Raw genomic sequence first — 19226 nt, 5'->3', positions numbered from 1 at the left:
TAGGAAAATCGCAACCATATTTGGTGAAAATTGCCTGGAAAAGTGGAAACAGCGGGGCATAGACGACTGTGCTGAAGCCATGAGAGAAGATTGCTCGATCTGAGTTGTGTAGGCCAGGTAGGTAGCGTGCATCAGAAACTGAAATATAATCTTGTAACGACTTCAAAGCTGTGTGATTTGAGACCAACCCAGTCTCGAGCGGGCCTGTGGATGACTCAATTGGCGGCGTGTCGCGTCGGCTCCTTGTGAATGAATTGAAAACTCGAACTGGTTGAGAGCTATAGCTATTGGTACTAAAAGGAAATCTTTGCAATGAGCCACTTGCCTTGCCTAGCCCCCCAGCCCGGCCGGGACCGACTCGGCCAAGGTGAACCAGCGGACCGTTTGGCTTGCCATATCAAATGTCGTGTACGATGTGAACACACAACATTTTGGCGCTCTTCGACATTGTCAGTGTCAATTATTTGAGAACTAAAGAGATATACGACCTTGAACTTACATATATGCCAGGCCACACATATGTAAATGTAAGTGCATAAGCATCGGCGTACGCCGGAAAACAATTGTTCTATAGAAACTGCTCGCAATTTGGCAAGGCGTACGATACATTTAATTCGCTTCCGCTTCAAGGGCAGGGCTATTTTAATCGACGGGAGCAGCTGCAGATTTTTGAAAGTGATTGAAATAATGCTTTGTGCAGATGAACCCATGCTATTAATAAGAAAGGGTTGCTATGAAACAATGTCCTAGTCATGGGTTTTTAATTTAAAAAACGGACAAATTTGTAAATCTGTTACATTTATCGAGAAATGAGCAGCATCCTGCATTCCATCCAAGGCTTCAATGAATGCAGACTATGCTACTTCAACGAAATATTGAAATTTATGGTCTTCTTGCAGAGTCCATGAAAAGGTATATACATAGAGACATACATATACATATGCAGGACACTAATCAAATTTATAAATAGGAAAAAACACTTCAATCTAAGAAAAAGGCATTATTAATTACGTCTCAAGGCAGCTTGAAAACCAGTATTTTAATATTAATTAAAGGAAATAGGGTACAAAGATGTCCATTCCCTGTTGACCCACAACAATGACGTAACATTCCATTCATACTTACGTTTCATGCCGTATAAACTTACGTTTTACGATCTGTTTGTCCTTTTTCGCTTAAACCTTATTTTAAACAAAACCCAATATAAGAGAGTGCTAAAAATTTGAAAATTTTGTAGGAAATCGATTTATTAATAGGATATGTGTTCAGAGCTGGGGATCCTAGCTAGCTAGTAATATTAGACCGAATATGAAAACCTTGATATATGATTTCAGATCACGAACAGAGAACGATTAACCCATTGTCGACCAGTGACTATTAAAACGCTCCCCACAAAAATTATGAATCTTGAAGAAGTTCAGGTGAAAGATATCGTGAAAATGTTGATTGTAGAGAAAGAGAATGCATGGATCTACAAAAAGAAGAAGTTAGAAACATATTCTCCGCGTCTCAAGTCCTGTTTAAATGGAAGTGGTTAAGTGGGCTAAGCTCGTTATTCATCGATAGTATCGATAAGCATTGTGATATAATATACAAATAATGTCGTTCAGTGACAAACTAAAATATTATAGTAAACGAAAATCGTTTAAATATGGTGTGCCCTTCCTCATCATGATGGTGGCCGGCTCTTTTGGACTGCAGCAGTTTTCCAATTTAAGGTAACAGTCAGTCAAGCTCAAAAGCAATGCCAACTGATTGATGTGGAACTATTGCAGGTACCAGTACTCCAAGAAGCAGCCGGTGACACCCGATGAGATGAAGAAGTACGGCGTGAACATGAAGAAACGCCAAGAAGTTACGCTGGAAACGGAGTACGACAAAGTAAGGGCCGTGAACATAGATGAATGGGAGAACAAACGAGGTCCTCGTCCCTGGGAAGAGGAGGGACTGTCATCGCCGGCCAAACATTAACTATTGTATAGTGTATAAGCACACGTTTAATAAAGACTGTTTGTTATATATATTTATAAATAAATATAACTATGTGACTATCAATCATCGATAGAGTTCAGATCCAATCGATAGTAGGCGATGCCATTCTCCATCTTTGACAACTCGCATCACTAGCCTTTTCTTGTTTTTACAATAAAAGTAAATAAAACCCGCTAAAATGGAAACCGTGGGATCTGCAGCAGATGCAGCCTCTATATTTGCAGATGGTAAGCTAGAACCTGTGACCCAACCATGCATTTGATTAAATATATTCGCGCCTTGCAGGAGAACGCGTGCTGTGCTTCCACGGCCCGCTCATTTACGAAGCCAAAGTGCTCAAAACAAAACCTGACGCGACGCCGGTCCAATACTACATCCACTATGCAGGCTGGAGCAAAAAGTATGCAATTCCGAACAATATATAGAATCTGTAAAGAGTTACCAACAATCCAATCCTCTTACAGCTGGGACGAATGGGTGCCCGAAAGCCGTGTGCTCAAATACAATGATGACAATGTACAGCGACAAAAGGAACAGGCGCGACTATGCGGCGAGCGGTCGAAGAAGGACAACAAAAAGGGTAAGTCGAACCCCCTGCTTGTCGTCGTCGGTCTGACTGATTTATTATTTGTTTTAAAGGAAGCGCCAAGGCAAAAAAAATTGAACAAGTGGGAAACGATTCTCGAGCTTCGACTCCCTCCAAGGAGGGAAATACATCTCTACCGTCGGTGGTGAGTACACCCACTTCCAGTACGGGACCGATGACAAAATCGGACAGTGGAAACAACATCAGCACGACCCCTAATAGCACCAATGCCAATACCTCAACTAGTCGTTCCAATCGCAAGTCAACACAAAGTGCAATAGTGTCGGCACGTCCCGGCACTCCAAATGAAAAGAAAGAAGATGCAACGACAGGGGAGATCACAGAGGACGACGGCGCCACAGTGGTGCCACCCAAAAAGAAAAGGATTAGCGAGCAACGTCCATCATTGAGCGGCAGTGATACCACAACTTCTGCCGAAAAGCAGGGAACGCCAGCAGCACCAACTCCGACACCAACGACTCCCACACCGCCATCGGAACCGGCACCATGGGTCGAAAGCGAAGAGAGCTTTACCAACAAGTTGGAAGTGAAAATCAAAATACCTGATGAGCTGAAGCACTACCTGACCGATGACTGGTATGCGGTGGTGCGCGAGCACAAGCTGCTGGAGCTGCCCGCTAAGGTGACGATCCAGCAAATCGCCGAGCAGTATTTGGCGCACAAAAAGTCTGTCAAGTCGACCAGTGCCAGCAAGGAGGTGGCCATTAACGATGTACTCGAAGGCATTGTGGAGTACTTCAATGTCATGCTGGGCTCCCAGCTACTGTACAAATTTGAGCGTACACAGTACGCAGATGTGATGCAAAAGCATCCAGATACACCGTTGTCCGATCTCTATGGTTCCTTTCACTTGCTGCGCCTTTTCGTGCGACTGGGCTCTATGCTGACATACTCGGCGCTGGATCAGCAGGCCATGCAGAACTTAATCGTGCACCTGCAGGATTTTCTCAAGTTTCTGGTGAAGAATAGCGCTGTATATTTCAGCATGAATAACTTTGTAAACGTTGACCCCGAGTATGTGCGCAATGCACAGTAAATTAGTAGTCCCACTCTCTTTGACTTGAAGGAAGAATTGTAAATGAATATTTCATTCAAATAGTTTTTAATAGTTTGAGAAGTGCTCTTCACAGCTGGTTTGTAACATACAAAAAACACACGCAACGTTTTGTAATTAGTTAATGGTATTTTGATAATAAAACATCAGAGAACCTTGTAAAGATTAGCTTTCGGTTTTTATTTCCTCTTTTTCTTCTTCATTCTCGCTGGCACTGCTACTGCTACTTGTGGGATAGAAGTCACGCAGGTCCCTGGGCTTGTTTCGCTCCTTCTGTTCCGTTTCCAAATATTCGTTTTGCACCTTGAGTATGTCATCGCTGCCCGTGCAGGCCGCATACGCATTGAGGAGCTTGTCATTTAGCTCCAGAAAGGCATGACCCCAGGAAAACTTTCCCATGAACCAGCGTGCCTCTTCCGTGAAACCGCAAATGTATAGTGTTGCTGCTATAGCCTCGACGCAGCTGAGCTTGCAGGGCTTCCCGTAATTGATGGGATTGGCGGCCACCAAAAAGGGCAAAAGACGAGGATGTGGGCTACGCATGCGACTGAAAGGTGTCTCATCCAGTTTGGCCCAAGAGCAGTCAATTACGGCCACACCAGAAGCAGCCACAATTTCACGATCGAGCGGACTCACACACAACTGGCCAACGGGGGACAGGACGAGGCCGGGAAACTTTTGCCCCAAGCGCAGATTCGAAATCAGTCCCAAGCGTGCCAGTTTTCTGCCAGAGCATTTCTTTGGATCGCAGTGATTGAGGTCCCACATGGCAACGGAAAAGTTCGGTGGGTGGCCGAGATCATCCGGACCCCCACCCGACGAATCCGAGTCGTCGTTACTGTCGCTATCGCTTTTGGCCAGTTCATTTTCCTGCTGGGCAAAGCTGCGCTCACAGTTGTGATTGGATTTGACATTGCGGTAGGGGCCACCGCCACGTTTTCCTCTACCCTTGTTCCGGCCAGTCATTCTGTACAGTTTAGTTTGTTATTAGTTTATTATTTAAACAAAAACCACTTGGTTTGCATCTCGTGGTGCAGCGTTACCAAATTGTAAAGTGTAAGGTGACGCAGGTGAAGCTACACTCTGAGCTCTGTGACGTCACTCGTCCATAGATGAACGAATCAATTAACTAGAGCCACATAATTTATGCACTCGATATCAATAAACAGCATATAAGGGTATTAAGCATTATAATTAATAAAAACTAGAAAACAACTGACATATATGGCCGAATTCAATATCATTTTGTGAGCATACACCCCACGGACTTGCGTCACCTCTTCAATACCAGACCAAGCACTCATCGTATACACATCGATAAGTGCACTTTTCAACCCTGTTGGAAAAGAAACATGGCTGCCTGCTTCGGTTGTTCTCTCTGAAAAAAATTAGAATTTATCCGGCAAAAAAAGAGTGCAATACGAATTAATGTATGTATTAAGAACTTAAATGACCAAAATCAAATCAATTGAAAAAACAAAGGTATTGTTTTGATAAATTGTGTGTATCCTGTGATCCAGCATGATCAAGAGAGAATTTTTGTGCTTATAATCTTCGCTTGTTGTGTGAAATGGGGAGGGGAGGCGCCAAATCAGAATAAATAAATGCATCAACGAAACAATTGAAACATATTTCCACGCGCGTAGGCATTCATTAATAATTAAGGTTGAAACGGCAATAATAAGCTAAAAGAAAACCTGGCGACGCGCACATTACACACACACACAGAAGCGTAAATAGGCACACGTACATACCATCTATCGATATCCGAGTTGCATTGCGCGCCGTGGCGGCAGCACCAGCGAAAGAGAGTACTGAAAGAGTGTATGTTTGTTGAAAATCAATTGACGCCCGCCTTAGCTGCACTTCGAGACTAATCCTAAGTGAACATAACAAACTAAACAAAGTTAATCATTGTTTCTGTGTTGCTTCTTTTCATTCTGTTTTTGGCATCAACGTGGACGCGTGTCCTAAATATAAAATTTCCTTTCCCTTGGTACGGAGTACAGTTGCGCCATCAGCCAGCTAGAGCAACAACAAACGGGGAGGGCGCGCGCGTTCCATTTAATAAGAAGAACAACAATACTTGCCAAGGATAACAAAGTTGAGAAGAACGCAGCCACCATAATGGGAGAAGTGAAATCGGTCAAAGTGGACAACTGGGGAGTCTTCTTCCTGCAGAAGCTGCAGAATTTCTTTAACAAAACTGACTACTGCGACCTAACACTGCAGTTCCGTGATAATTCACAATTAAAAGTGCATCGCCTGGTTCTAAGCGCTTGCACCGACTATTTCAATGCTCTGGAGCAACAGTGCGAAATAGTCGACGACGCCCTCATCATGCCCAACGAGTTCCAGGCGGATGTTGTGGTGCCCATTGTCAACTTTATGTACACGGGCACCCTGGAGTTTGAGTTGAAAATGTATGGCAAGCTGCTGCGCACCGCCAAGGAGATGAACATGACAGTGCTGCTGAAGCTATTGGAGGCACATCGTCGCACCATGGAGAATGTTAATCGCCAGCAGAGGGTGAGTGCTGATTGTTTCATCATATTTCAAATCATAGACTCATTTTTATTGCCTCTTTTTTAGCCTCCCAGTCCGAAGGGTATACGACGCCGGACAGTGGGACCAGCCATTAATACAGGTAGTCCCCAACAGCGCGTAACAGTACCGACCCAGCAGAGCCGCGTTGTCAGCAACACAGTTGTGGGGGCAGCCTCGGGAGCCACATTGAGGCCAAATTTCCAGCGTGCGAGCATAGGGAACACAATGATTCGGACGACGACAAGCAACAAACAAGAGCCCACCTCTCCCTTTGAGCAGCTGCGCAAGGGATACAACAACAATAAGCGACCGGCACAGACGAGTCTCCTGTCGCCGCCTTCGAAGAAGCCCAGCCTAGAGGAGGTCAAAGAATTTGCCGAACAACAGCGGATGCGTAAGCAAATTGCGGCCGAATTTGGTGACAACGATCCTGAATACGATGGCGGCATGCTCTACGATGATGTCCATGCAGACGATGATGACGACGATTTGCCACCGCAGCCATCCACATCCAAGCAAAACCAGCCGACAACTCCCCAGCAGGGCTCACAGACCCAGCTGGAGCATGGCACAACGACCATCATCCTCAAACAGGACTCGCCCAGCCAGACGCCGACGATTATTGTGAAGGATTCATCCAATGCCAAGCTGAATCACACCAAAATCATAGCCGAAGTCTTGCGACAGTATCCGCATATCGTCAAGGGCCACAAGAACATCAAGCTAAAGATTATGCCCAACAATACGCCAACTAATAGTCCCGCAGAGAAGGCAGCCTCACCTGTGAAGCGGGGTTCGCCAGCAGTAGCAGCCACTGCGCCAACTCAATCCTCATCGGCATCGGGGGGACCCACATCGCCGCACAAGAAGCTGCATGTTTCTTTCAAAACGGACAAATCCACACCGTTGATAACGTCACAGCAGAAGGCAACGGCAACGACCCAGCAAAAGACATCAGCAGTAGCGCAGTCCGTCCCAGCCCAGACATCAGCAGCGGCAGCAGCAGCGACAACAGCCAGCTCCACGGCAGCGGCATCAGCCCAGAAGCGTCGAATCGACAGCAAGACGATGCATACTTTGATTGCACAGGGAGCTGAGAATACCACCGGTACGTAGAATGTTGTTTAATCTTAATACCCAAACATTTTGCTAATAAATATTCGTTTCAATTTGTCATCAGGTCCCTGGCTGTGTCTACGGTGTGGAGTGAATGGACGGCCCATTAGCATTCCTTCGTACAGGGGCTTCAGGCGGCATCTCATTAACACGCATAAGGAAACCATCGACCCGGCACTGTGCGAGCATTGCGGCTGGCGATCGGCCAACAACAGGGAGTTGCATTTCCACATGTACACGGATCACCAGATCAAATCGCAGCTCTACACTTTCGCCGAGTGTGCCCTCTGCGATCAAACGTTTTTGACCAAAGCCGACCTCGAGGGTCACATCAATGAGGCACACACGGACGAGAACAAGCAACAGTGCATCTATTGCAACAAGGTCTTTGATCAAGAGCTGCAGCTGTACAAGCACATGAAGGGCTACCACAAGACCCAGGCCCTGGAGGATGGCATCATTGATGAGACGGATGAGGAGTATCAAGGCTCACAGGACGACGAAGAAGAGGAACCTGAGGAAGAGCAAGAGCAAGAGCCGGAGGGCAAGGTTCGCATACTCTCAAACATCAGTTTGCCTGCCCACAGTGCCATAGCAGCGCAGCGGGTCAGCGCTGATCAAGAAGTGGAGGAGGAGGAGCATGAGGATTTGGAGCAGCCGCAGGAGGTGAAGTTCGTTGGAGCTGATGGCAATGAAGTGGAGCTCACAGACGAGCAACGAAAGGAGATTCTCTCGCAGCTGAATCAACAACAAGCAGGCGCCGCAGCCGGCGGTGTGGTAATGGTACTCAGCGAGCCGGAGGCGGAAAACGCAAAGCAAGAGGGCGATGTCAAATCCCTGGCCGGCACCGAAGAGGAGTACGACGACAGTCAGATCTACAGCGAACTCGGTGCTGCCGATTCAGTGGAGAGTGGCAAAAAGAGCGAGACCGGCACCAGTGCGGCCGATGAGAGCAAAGAGTCCATTGACAATTTGGAATGGGCAGAGAATCTAATTGCTGAATCCGAGGAGCAGAACAGCAAAGAGGTACGTCTTTTCCCCATCTCTCATATAAAAAGGAATCGTGTCATTAAATAATATTTTTCTTTGCAGAAACCAGAGAAACCTCGCGATGACATTAGTGAAAAACTAAAGGAGTTAACGGGCGATTGGACCGAAGACGAGAATGAGGATGAAATGATGGATATGGAAAAGCCTGGAAGCACAGAGACTGTCCTCGGCAAAGAACAGACCGAGAAAACAGTGGAAACCCAGCCCATGGCTGAGGAAAGCAATATCGTTGAAGAGGAGGAGGAAGACGATATTGATTTGGCTCTAAAATCGATGCACAAGGGCACCGACGATACGTCATCAAAGACCAATAGTGCAGCAGAGCAGCCTGCTGCGGCCGGTGGCTGCGAGGAAGAAGTCGGTATAGAAGTCGCGGCCACCAGTACAACAACTAGACAGGACGAAAGAATGGATGTGGACACGGATACGGCTGAGGAGGACACCGCACCAGCTGTTGCTGCTGCTACGAAAACAGAGACAGACATTAATATCAAGCGAGAGCATGAGGAGGAGCAGGAGTTCATCAAAGAAGATGCGACAGGAGCAGATGTAGCCACGCCAGATGCGGAAATCGATTCAAGTACAGCCTTACCTGCCAACACTGATGAGCATGTGGTGGGGGAGGAAGAGGAACATTTGGAGACGGACAATATGCGCAAGGAGTTGCTGGATGAATTGATAGCCCAGGCAGAGTCGCCCGAAGATGACAAGAGTAGTACTCCCCTGGAAGCGATAGAAGCAGCAGCAGCGACCACAGTAGACACAACAGACAGTACCGAGACGGATGCAGATCTGGTGCCTCTAACCCAACTGCCTGCCGATCAGCCAAGCCAGGCGGAGATCATTGAGCCGGAAGCAGAGACAACAGCTGAAAATAACAATGATGGGAAGACGACAGTAGCAGTGGAGGCTGCATCAAAGGAAGCAAAGGTTGACGACACGCCAAACAGCAGCAGCGATGCAGGAGCCGCCACAGATAAGACGTCGGCGTCGGCAATCGTTGAGGTAGAGGAGGCGGCAAGTGCGGATAAGGTAAAGAGTCTCATCAGCGAATGGGCCGATGATGATGAAGATGAGGATGAGAATGGGGTTAGTGCTGCGGCAAAGGCGGAACTATAATTACTAGATTTATTTATGTTCTAAGTTTCGTTTTTCTACACTGTCGTGTCAGGCCAAAGGGTAGCCAGAAAGCCTATCTGAAGTCCAGAAGATTTTTCGGTTTCGATTGTAAATTAAATTAGTTAAATAAGGACTGAGAAGAGCATACCCATACATAAAAAACTATACACAAAGATATGTATAAGATCTAATCTGAAAGTCTCACGTAATTATAAATATTGATCCCCTTTCCTACCGCCCGACCTTAAACCCATCTAAAAATCAGCATTAATCAGAGATCCAGAGACCAACAAATCCCCGCACATTTTGCTATTTTATCATTATTTTTCTTAACAATCAACCCAACATAAATTACCTTTAGATAAACCCTTTTATATATACATAAATATATATATATATACACACACACGCGTATAGAGATATATAGTTACATATAGATGTTGTTTTAATTCGTTTAAAACATAAAGATTATAATTGCAGATTATTATTGCAATGAACGATAACTGTTTAGGTATGAAAACAAAAGAAAAAAACAAAACAAAACAGAAAAAATTACCGATTTTTTTTGATTACCAACCTAGGATCTTAAGGTTTATCATAGCAGAAACAAAAACAAATACACAAACAAAACAGATACTTTGGAGAAAAAAAAGGAAAAATATAAATGTAGAAAATATGTGTGAAATTTAATTGATTTGATTTGCTTCTTTTGCAGCAACTAAAAGCCGTCAATCCAGATACAAATACATTTTATTCTATAACAAAGATTCTTCAAACCTACAGTACATATCTATAAAAAATTCTCCTAAACATTAACAATGAGCTGCCCAATTAAATTAATGTCTTAAAAATGAAAAGAAACACAGCGCAAACGTCATCCTTCTGCCGACAAAGATTCTTCTCATTCCTCATCTGAAATTGAGGTTTCGGAGATTAGAAGCGGCCCATAGACAGCAGCCACACAGCGATACGTACCAGAAAGATAAAAGTTTATAATGCACATGGTGGCAAAGCCGGCAACAACAGTCGCAAATTGCGCAAATCCCGCCCAGCGTCGCGTCGGATGCGAATGCCAGCGTGCCTTCTCGCGGGGTATCACTTCACAGACGGTGACGTAGAAGAGCGTGCCGCCGGCCAAAGCCTGAACAATGGGTAAAGTTTTCGAAGACCATTCGGCGGGCACATCCACGATAAGCATACCCAGGGCAATGCCGCAGACGGCACCCAAAGCGAATACCAAGATGCCAATGAATTGGGAGCGCACACTGGTCTGAGGGTTAGAGCGAAACTCTAGGCCCAGGCAGAAGCCCATCACGAATTTGTGGCAAGCCACAGCGCCAAGAAGAAATAAGACCTAAAAAGAAACAAAGAACATAAGAGGGCAGGCTTATCTAACTAGATTAAACTTGGCGAAGCTTCTAATATTTGCTAAAGATTGCGGCCTCTGGCTGTCTATTGTGAGGCCTGAAAACTATGTCAAGACCAGACTATGTACAGACCTTTGTGGATGAGTTTTGTACCCCAATCGCTAGTCCCTCAATGGCCGAGTGCAGAGACAATGCAACAAAGAGGCCGAGAGTACCCGTCATGGACTGGGCACATGGTTCCGTGTGGCTGGTATGACATATGCGGGCATTCGCATCCTCTACCCTGGCATCATTACAGCCAGAAGAGGCGTGATCATGGCTATTGCATATAAAAAAAATCAATTAATAGGGTCGAGAGGGGGATGCAATTGATTTACTTTTCGTTGTGGTGGGAATGTGAATGCGACGTCGGCTGCTGCTGTGCTGATAGCAAGGGCGCACGTTCACTGATTGCGCCATATCCATTGTGGTCTCTGTCTGGGTCGGTTTGGACATGTGCATGTGAGGGTTCAGGTTCATGTTCATGGCCGTGACTGTGCGTATGCTGGATGGCCTCGCCGAAGAAATAGTGTATAAACTCGTCAATGAAGTAGATGATGAAGAAACCTCCACACATGGCCACCTCAGCGAATTTCGAATTCATTTGCTCGCGCACCTGTTGGGTGTAGCCAGAAGGAGGATGGATGGATATTCAAATTACATTCCGGGTAACACAACCCAACGCAAACACTCACCTCAGGCAGTATATGAACTAGTGCTGTGGCCAGCAAAATTCCCGCGCCAAAGCACAACAGCAGCGACGTAGTCAGTGGGAATCGTCTCCTGTTGCGCTCTGAGATAATGGCAGGAAGCATACCAGACAGGAAGCTGCCTAGGCCAAGTATCAGCATAGCCAGGACCTTCTCCCAGGTACCGCGATTCGTTGCATCCATATTGCTATTCGGGGGGCTAATCATAGCCATAGTTCCATTTGCTAAACTCATTATTCAGCTGGCAAGCTTAGTCATCAAAACTGGGACAGCAGTACACACAAAAGTTCGTTGCATTTACTATTTTTAAACGAAACAGAAAGAAACACAGCTGCGGCGCAGCTGCAAAAACCGATGGACTTATCGGTGAATGCAACGCTGGGACGCACACGATAACGCCGTCCAAAATTCCACAAAAAAATACCAATCACAGCATGGAAAATACTGTAAAATAAAATTCCAAATTCCACTGTTATCCGTTTTTGTAAATTTGAAATGGGTCGTCGCTGTATCGTCTGTGGTGAGAAGCCAATTGGAGACTACATCATTCCAACCACCATTGTGGAGGCGCGTAGATGGTTGAATTTGGCAAATCTTAATTCGTCCAATCTGGATGTGGCTACATATCGCAAATGGGCATGTGTCTGCGTCAGCCACTTGAAGGGATTTAACGATGAACTTTGCCAGAAGACGCAATCAGTCACTGAGAATACTCGCAGATGTACATATGATCAACGGCGATGGTCGGAAAATCTTGGCACTAATCCTAATAGTCCAAGGCCAAGCCCAAGCGCCAGCTGCGCATCGGAAATGGCGAATCAAGAGGTCATGAGTTTCAGCCACCTGGAAGGATTTAAGCATGAACTTTGCCAGAGAAAGCGATCTGGCAGTGAGAATACTCGCAGATGTAGAGATGATCAAGGGCGATGCTCCAAAAATAGAGGCACTAACCCAAAACGTCCGTACCCAGTCCCATTCTATCCATCCGGAATGATGAATCAACAGGGCATAGGTGGCCAAAAATTTGCCAGCTATTCGCAGACGCAATGCTTGCGTAGTACTTGTCCAGTTTTGAACAATCAGGGGGGCAATCAAATGGGGCGAGGTTCCGAATTGGTAAGCCCCGAATATCAGTCGATGGGGCGTCAAGCAGGAGCCACTGAATCTTGCATGTCCCAGAGTATACCATGTCCACAAAGGTGTCCTACGTGCAGCGCCTGCGCCCAATGCAAACAGAGGGAAATGATGGAGAGCAACGCCAGAGATCAATGCCAACAAATGACAAGGCTGCCGCCATTACAGAAATGTACTCAGCAGCAGCAACAAGAGCAGGACACCGCAGAAAGCATTTACCTCAACTTAAATAATACACTCGGCCAGCAAAGAGGAATGTTGTCCCAGCAGCAACCGCAACAGAAAAGTGCGAAACAACAAATGCCACAGAGACAGCAAAAGCGTAAAAATCGTAGTAATTCCAGATCAGGGCCTGGTTCTAATATGCAAAGCAAGAAAGCGATGGGCCAGTGCTGTCCGGCATGCAACATGATGGACCAAGGGGTCCAGTATGCCTCGCAAATGGTCCAACCACCTGCACCGCAACCAAATTGCTCGAATCGACCCCCTCCGACAGGGGGATGCAGAGCCAAAATACCATTCTCCATTGCCTCCACTAATAGCATTGTGTACCCAACTAAGGGGCCCTCTGCCAAGGCCAGTAAAGTTGATATGAGCCTCATTATTCAGGGTATGCAGAGTGGACAGGAACAGGAAAAGCCTTGTCCTGGGAAGACTTGTCCTGGAAAGACTTGTTCTGGGAAGAATAAACCGAATATTGTTAATGTCCTTCTCATGGCAGGGTCTCCAAAAGAGAGCTGCGATGCTAGCGAATATATCTGTCCAGAAACCTTCCAGCCGTCGCCCCTTAGTGAGATTCGATTGCTCCAGTCGGATCTAACGGATGCTAACGAGCGTGCCGCTTTCCAGGACCTTGATCATCCCAACTATAGAGTATGCCGCGCTTCCACCAACGATTCGGAAGGCAATTGCCAAGGTGAGGAGCAGGATGAGAACTGCGCGGATGTCCTAGTGCTTGACCAGGGTCCAAGCTGTAGCAAATGTCCACCCATATGCATCTGTGGCATGACAAATGAAAATGGCAATAACTGCGGTCAATGGAAAAGCGAAACCCTGTCACAGTTGCCAGAAGGTGCCAACTGGTTCGACACAGCGGCTACATCGAATAGCACTAAGGTCCTTGAACTGCAGGCGGCACGCATCAAGGAGCTGTACTGCTTGCTGGCAGAGCAAAGCGAACTGCAGAAAACCATCCAGGCCAAGATGGCGGAGTTACAGCAAGGGCCATCCGACAGTGGAAATTCAGCAGCTGCGGATCCAGCAGCTCCGGACCCAGCAGCTCCGGATCCGAAAGAGGACAAAAGCGTACAGACGATGGCGACCAGAAAAAGTACAAAATAATGTTTGTGCGCGCCAAACAGTTTACCGACACGGAATTAACACAATCTGTGCCAGTCAAGAATACAATTATGGAAGCTGAAGCGCACATTGCAAACGCCTTTTGTTGCTATATTTGGGGGGTGAAGAGTGGTTTATTCGCAAATTCCGCATGAATTCCAAACGCTTCGGTTGTTGGCATTTAATCAAGAGCTAATCCTTACAGGCCTAGGCAGGAGTCTGCATGACATCTGTGTAGAGCTTCACTTTGGTGGCAATGCTCATGTCGACGTACTTGTCGCCGATGGAAACGATCAAACCACCAATGATGCTAGGATCCACACGAGAGGTGATCTTCAGCGACTGGTTGTCCTTCAAGAAAGACTGCAAGAGCAAATGATCGACATGTCAAATAGAAGCATAGCAGACAGATATATGAGACTGGGGACGGTGACTAGTACCTTGAGTGCGCCCTCCAACTGCTTGCTCTGGGATGAGTCCAGAGGCTTGGCAGAAACCACTTCGCAGACAACCTCACCACGGTGGGCAGCCATGATGGTCCTGAAGGCGGTGATGACGTTATCGAGCTTCTTCAAGCGACCGTTGTCGGCCAGCAGACCCAAAATGTTGGCCGTAGCTGGGGCAAAGTTAAGCTTGCCGGATGCCTCCCTCAGGGCAATGGCCATGACCTTCCTGTTAATGATCGGGCTGGTCACATTCTCGCGCAGCTTTTTATCGGTCTTGAGAGACGTCTGCAAAGCGATCAGATCCTTCTCCACCTGGTCCAGCGTGTTCAATTTGGTCGCAGCCGAGTACAAGGCGGTGGCATAGCGAGCCTCCAGACCGAACAACTGCAATGGAGGCTTCACCGACTTCGTCGAAGCAGCGGCGGTGGCTAGTGCACGGCTCTGCGGAAATTTCAATTAATCTTCATTATTGCTGTCTGAATTGTATTAAAAAGACCGAGAATTGGTTAATTTTTGCAAATTACATAACCAACAAATACGCGTTAGATAATTATTGATTCGATGGCAGGCCTTTTATCGCGTATTTTTCACACTCTGACATTTTAATTCCATCGCCTGGCACTGAGAAAAGCTTCTTTTATTTTATTATATGCCCAAAACATACCACAATTGCCAATTTGTTAATGGAGGCCATCGTTTTTAGTCCAAAGAATTTTTCAGCTAAAATCGCAGCTGTGACAACAGGGTTACTCTGATTGGAAGACCTTTCGATACGTGTACCAGGGTTGCTCAGCGCCGATAGCAAAACGATAGTTGCACTAACGCTAACCTAACGGTTTAGGCGGGCATATGGTCATACTGTTCAAATTTTTGTCAAATCAGGCCGCACGCACGATTTTACTTCAAGCTCAGTTTTCACTTTATAAAAGGTATTCATTGTAAAAAAAAATGGCTTCGATTAGCTTATTGAATCCCAAGGCCGAGATTGCGCGTGCCGCCCAGGCTCTGGCCATCAACATAAGCGCCGCCAAGGGTCTGCAGGATGTGATGCGTACCAATCTAGGGCCGAAAGGAACAGTGAAAATGCTGGTCTCTGGCGCCGGCGACATTAAGATCACCAAGGACGGCAATGTCCTGCTTCATGAGATGCAAATTCAGCATCCAACTGCGTCGATGATTGCCAGGGCCAGCACCGCCCAGGACGATTCCACTGGGGATGGCACCACAACTACAGTGATTCTAATTGGAGAGCTGCTTAAGCAGGCTGACATATACTTGTCGGAGGGCTTGCATCCACGCATCATGGCCGCTGGCTTTGACAAGGCCCGTGAAAAGACGCTCGAGGTACTCGAGAATTGCAAAGTTCCGGTGGAAATCAACAAGAAGAATCTGATGGAGGTGGCCAACACCAGTCTGAAGACTAAGGTGCATCCCGTTCTGGCCGATCTACTTACTGAGGTGTGTGTGGACGCCATACTGACCATTGCGAATGGGACCCTGGAGCCCGTTGATCTGCACATGGTCGAGCTGATGGAAATGCAGCACAAGACCGCCACGGACACACAGCTGGTGCGTGGTCTGGTCATGGATCATGGTGGCCGCCATCCGGAGATGCCCAAACGTTTGGAAAAATGCTACATACTCACGGCCAATGTCTCGCTGGAGTACGAGAAGGCTGAAGTCAATTCTGGCTTCTTCTACAAGACAGCCGAGGAGCGCGAGGCCTTCGTCCGGGCTGAGCGTGATTTTATCGATCAGCGTGTAAAGAAGGTGATCGATCTGAAGCGTTCGCTGTGCGACGGCACAGGCAAGACTTTCGTGCTGATCAACCAGAAGGGAATAGATCCCCTTTCCCTGGATGCCCTCGCCAAGGAGGGCATACTAGCTCTGCGTCGCGCCAAGCGTCGCAACATGGAGCGTTTGGCTTTGGCCTGCGGCGGGACCGCCTTGAACACCTTTGAGGATCTGCAGGAGGAGCATCTCGGCTATGCAGGTGTCGTGTACGAGCATGTTCTGGGCGAGAACAAATACACCTTTGTGGAGGACTGCAAGCATCCGCTTTCGGTCACCATTCTGATCAAGGGCCCCAACAAGCACACCATACTCCAGATCAAGGATGCAATTCGCGACGGGCTGCGCGCCATCAACAATACAATTCGCGACAAGGCTCTGATCCCTGGAGCTGGCGCCTTCGAGGTGCGTGCCTACAACGAGCTGTTGGTCTACAAGGACACCATCAAGGGCAAGGCCCGCCTGGCAGTTCAGGCCTTTGCAGATGCCCTGCTGGTGGTACCCAAAACTCTGGCCATCAACAGCGGCTACGATGCTCAGGACACCATTGTGAAGCTCGTCACCGAGGATCGCTTGACCCCCGATCTAGCTGGGCTCGATTTGGCCACCGGTGAGCCCATGAAGCCCGCCGATATGGGCATCTACGACAACTACATTGTCAAGAAACAGATCATCAACTCATGCTCAATCATAGCCGGCAATCTGCTGCTCGTCGACGAGGTAATGCGTGCTGGTTTAACCAGCCTCAAGGGTTAGGACTCCCAAAATATATATCTTATCCTTAATACAACTAATGTTCACTTAATACAAACCTAACCTATTGGGTTTAAAAATAAAAGCTATGCTTCAAGCCCACTCTGTTAAGAGATTCACGTGTCGTTTTTTTATTTGTAATTTAAAAATTCCTTTTAATTTTTCTTCATTGCCAATACGCGCTCGATTTTTTACTTCAAATAAAAAAGGGTTGGGTTTTGACTTTAATTGTGGGGTTGACTGTAGCTCTACGAATTCCTCATAGAATCAAATATAATGGTAAAATTGGCTGCGGGAGGGAGGGAAAAAAAAACTTTGGGCTTTCTGTTTATCCATACAATAAGGGGGTTTACTTGTCATCTGAAAAAATTGATTATTTAATTTACATTTGTTTTACTTGCATACGATGATTAATGCTAACCTTCATCTTCGTCGTCGTCCTCACCCTCGCCATCCTCGCCGTCTTCGTCCTCGAACGTCTCCTCCTCGTTGTCGTCGTTATCTTCTTCGTCTTCTGGCTCCACTTCAATATCAGGTACTAGGTAATACTGCAGTGGGTTTGGCCAAAGATCATCCTTTATCAGTTCTGCAATTTCATCGTTGACGGGATCGGTGTTATCCGAGAACCAATCAAAGAAGGTCTTGTATTCGGAATTGCGTTTCTTCTTGTTGCCATAGGGTTTCGTCAGAAGCTGTTTCAGCAGATTCTTGCCCTCCTTCCAGTTAATAGGAGTGCTAGTCGACGCTGGCCAGTCCGACCCGTTCTCTGAAGCAGCTGTTAAGGCGGTTAAGGAACAAATTTAAACACGTTACATTTGCAGTTTGAGAGATCATATCTTACCCGCTGAGTTCAAATGGAACTCTTTGGTGAGCACCTTATTTTCAAAGTATGGGTTCTCATCAAAATGGAAATTGATGCGATAGCCAGATTTGATATCTTCGAATTCCTCAACCTCCAGCTTGTTTAGGGCATGCAAACATTCCTCCTCCTCTTCGTCCAGGATGCCTGATACTTGTGGGTGGTTGATGAACTGAAATGGGGAGAGAATTGAATTACGTACCTTATCATGGCACAGCACAGCACACAATCGATAACGATAGTCGACACTCTTTCCGGCGCATTGCACAGCAAGTACGCAATTTTTATATAATTTGCAACACAAGGAAGCAAAATGAAGTCATTTTAATGCGGAAACAGCTTTATCTCAAGTTATTAAACTCAAGCTGCACGTGAAATTAGCTTGTTTTTCTAGCAGACAGCCAGACACATCTATCGATACACACACTCACACGCTCGCGCAGAAAAAGAGCGGTGCGGCGATGGCGGCGGCATCAAAAGATGAAGAAAAAAAATTGCCTGAATAGAGACAAATTTCATGGAACTTATGGGTGTTTGGGGGCAGAAACCATTAAATTTTCTGTCTATCCTGCTGTATCAGCTTTGCCGCCACTTTTTAAACACTTGGAGCACGAAAGTCGGTTCCTAACATGAAAACGCACACCATGCAACTCATGGCCGGGACCGGAAAGATGCGAGATAGACTTACCGATGTCACCCAGAAGTTTGGTACCCTCTTAACGAGCTCGCTTCTTTTCTCATAGCACGGCTTCCTGAGTTTGTTGTATTTCTGCTCAACCTTAAGGATCTCCTCGCTGGCCTTCTCGTTTAGCGCATCAATCTCGTTTTGGCAGGCATCGATTAACTCCAACGCCTCAGACTCCTCCTCATTTGTACCGGCAGATCCATCGATGGCGGCTCCATCCAACTTTGGTCGCTTTGGCACGCTCGACATTCTGCTCGTTTTTTTATTGTGTGTGGGTGAGTCTGGGTATGTGGGTGGGTGACACTTGTGCAATTACAAGTAACTTTACAAGTAAGTAAAACAATTTCAGCAAAACGGCGGTACAGTCGACGAGCAGGAGCGGATTTTTTTCGTTTGCGGCAGAACCAGTGTGACCGACCCTCAGAAATGTACCGATGAATAATCGAGCTAAGCGCGCTACAGCCCCCTCTATTTTAACAGTGGAACGGCTGGCAGTAAATGGCGGATAATATTACTGATTGTAAATTCTTCTTGTAGATGCCCTGAACATAAAAAAACCACGCGCTAAAATGATTAAATTTTTTGTATTATTTTCGGTGGAATATTAAAATATTCATAT

At 46.6% G+C, this 19226-nt stretch overlaps 9 protein-coding genes across 11 annotated transcripts; 5 read left to right on the top strand and 4 right to left on the bottom strand.

The window, feature by feature from the left end:
• Nucleotides 1-1550: 1550 nt before the first annotated feature.
• Nucleotides 1551-2040, top strand: l(3)neo43 (cytochrome c oxidase assembly protein COX16 homolog l(3)neo43). The gene is made up of 2 exons (XM_001359864.4): nucleotides 1551-1718; nucleotides 1776-2040. Exons 1-2 carry the CDS (start codon nucleotides 1600-1602, stop codon nucleotides 1969-1971), a joined length of 315 nt encoding a protein of 104 aa, XP_001359901.2. The 5' UTR covers nucleotides 1551-1599; the 3' UTR covers nucleotides 1972-2040.
• Nucleotides 2041-2060: 20 nt separating this feature from the next.
• MRG15 (MORF-related gene 15) lies at nucleotides 2061-3816 on the top strand. The gene is made up of 4 exons (XM_001359863.4): nucleotides 2061-2219; nucleotides 2278-2392; nucleotides 2457-2572; nucleotides 2632-3816. Exons 1-4 carry the CDS (start codon nucleotides 2171-2173, stop codon nucleotides 3633-3635), a joined length of 1284 nt encoding a protein of 427 aa, XP_001359900.3. The 5' UTR covers nucleotides 2061-2170; the 3' UTR covers nucleotides 3636-3816.
• On the bottom strand, nucleotides 3685-4875 carry LOC4803101 (ribosome biogenesis protein TSR3 homolog). The gene has a single exon (XM_001359862.5). It carries the CDS (start codon nucleotides 4617-4619, stop codon nucleotides 3819-3821), a length of 801 nt encoding a protein of 266 aa, XP_001359899.2. The 5' UTR covers nucleotides 4620-4875; the 3' UTR covers nucleotides 3685-3818.
• Nucleotides 4876-4973: 98 nt separating this feature from the next.
• On the top strand, nucleotides 4974-9919 carry Cp190 (centrosome-associated zinc finger protein CP190). 3 transcript variants are annotated; one of them, XM_015182793.2, is made up of 5 exons: nucleotides 4974-5083; nucleotides 5663-6182; nucleotides 6246-7308; nucleotides 7381-8342; nucleotides 8409-9919. In XM_015182793.2, exons 2-5 carry the CDS (start codon nucleotides 5781-5783, stop codon nucleotides 9483-9485), a joined length of 3504 nt encoding a protein of 1167 aa, XP_015038279.2. In that variant the 5' UTR covers nucleotides 4974-5083; nucleotides 5663-5780; the 3' UTR covers nucleotides 9486-9919. The 3 variants fall into 3 exon arrangements, with proteins under 3 accessions (XP_015038279.2, XP_001359898.3, XP_033233850.1); XM_001359861.5 differs by having other exon boundaries at nucleotides 4974-5135; XM_033377959.1 differs by having other exon boundaries at nucleotides 4974-5477.
• Nucleotides 9920-10217: 298 nt separating this feature from the next.
• Zip88E (Zinc/iron regulated transporter-related protein 88E) lies at nucleotides 10218-11956 on the bottom strand. The gene is made up of 5 exons (XM_001359860.5): nucleotides 11587-11956; nucleotides 11230-11507; nucleotides 10985-11171; nucleotides 10461-10839; nucleotides 10218-10397 (listed from the first exon to the last, which is right to left on the bottom strand). Exons 1-5 carry the CDS (start codon nucleotides 11833-11835, stop codon nucleotides 10387-10389), a joined length of 1104 nt encoding a protein of 367 aa, XP_001359897.3. The 5' UTR covers nucleotides 11836-11956; the 3' UTR covers nucleotides 10218-10386.
• Nucleotides 11957-11982: 26 nt separating this feature from the next.
• On the top strand, nucleotides 11983-14170 carry LOC4803098 (uncharacterized). Its single transcript, XM_001359859.4, has one exon. It carries the CDS (start codon nucleotides 12097-12099, stop codon nucleotides 14074-14076), a length of 1980 nt encoding a protein of 659 aa, XP_001359896.3. The 5' UTR covers nucleotides 11983-12096; the 3' UTR covers nucleotides 14077-14170.
• Nucleotides 14171-14187: 17 nt separating this feature from the next.
• Nucleotides 14188-15336, bottom strand: ATPsynO (ATP synthase subunit O, mitochondrial). The gene is made up of 3 exons (XM_001359858.5): nucleotides 15184-15336; nucleotides 14514-14960; nucleotides 14188-14436 (listed from the first exon to the last, which is right to left on the bottom strand). Exons 1-3 carry the CDS (start codon nucleotides 15211-15213, stop codon nucleotides 14281-14283), a joined length of 633 nt encoding a protein of 210 aa, XP_001359895.3. The 5' UTR covers nucleotides 15214-15336; the 3' UTR covers nucleotides 14188-14280.
• A 23-nt stretch (nucleotides 15337-15359) lies between these two features.
• LOC6897920 (T-complex protein 1 subunit zeta-like) lies at nucleotides 15360-17178 on the top strand. The gene has a single exon (XM_002137986.4). It carries the CDS (start codon nucleotides 15468-15470, stop codon nucleotides 17064-17066), a length of 1599 nt encoding a protein of 532 aa, XP_002138022.2. The 5' UTR covers nucleotides 15360-15467; the 3' UTR covers nucleotides 17067-17178.
• Nucleotides 17171-19046, bottom strand: Set (NAP domain-containing protein SET). The gene is made up of 4 exons (XM_001359857.5): nucleotides 18611-19046; nucleotides 17905-18094; nucleotides 17485-17838; nucleotides 17171-17423 (listed from the first exon to the last, which is right to left on the bottom strand). Exons 1-4 carry the CDS (start codon nucleotides 18854-18856, stop codon nucleotides 17413-17415), a joined length of 801 nt encoding a protein of 266 aa, XP_001359894.2. The 5' UTR covers nucleotides 18857-19046; the 3' UTR covers nucleotides 17171-17412.
• Nucleotides 19047-19226: the final 180 nt, after the last annotated feature.

The sequence above is a fragment of the Drosophila pseudoobscura genome, chromosome 2 (genome assembly GCF_009870125.1).
Source record: "Drosophila pseudoobscura strain MV-25-SWS-2005 chromosome 2, UCI_Dpse_MV25, whole genome shotgun sequence".
NCBI classification, from domain to species: Eukaryota; Metazoa; Arthropoda; class Insecta; order Diptera; family Drosophilidae; genus Drosophila; species Drosophila pseudoobscura.
Note: the sequence above shows the minus strand (reverse complement) of the source record. Positions and strands in the feature narration are given on the sequence as shown.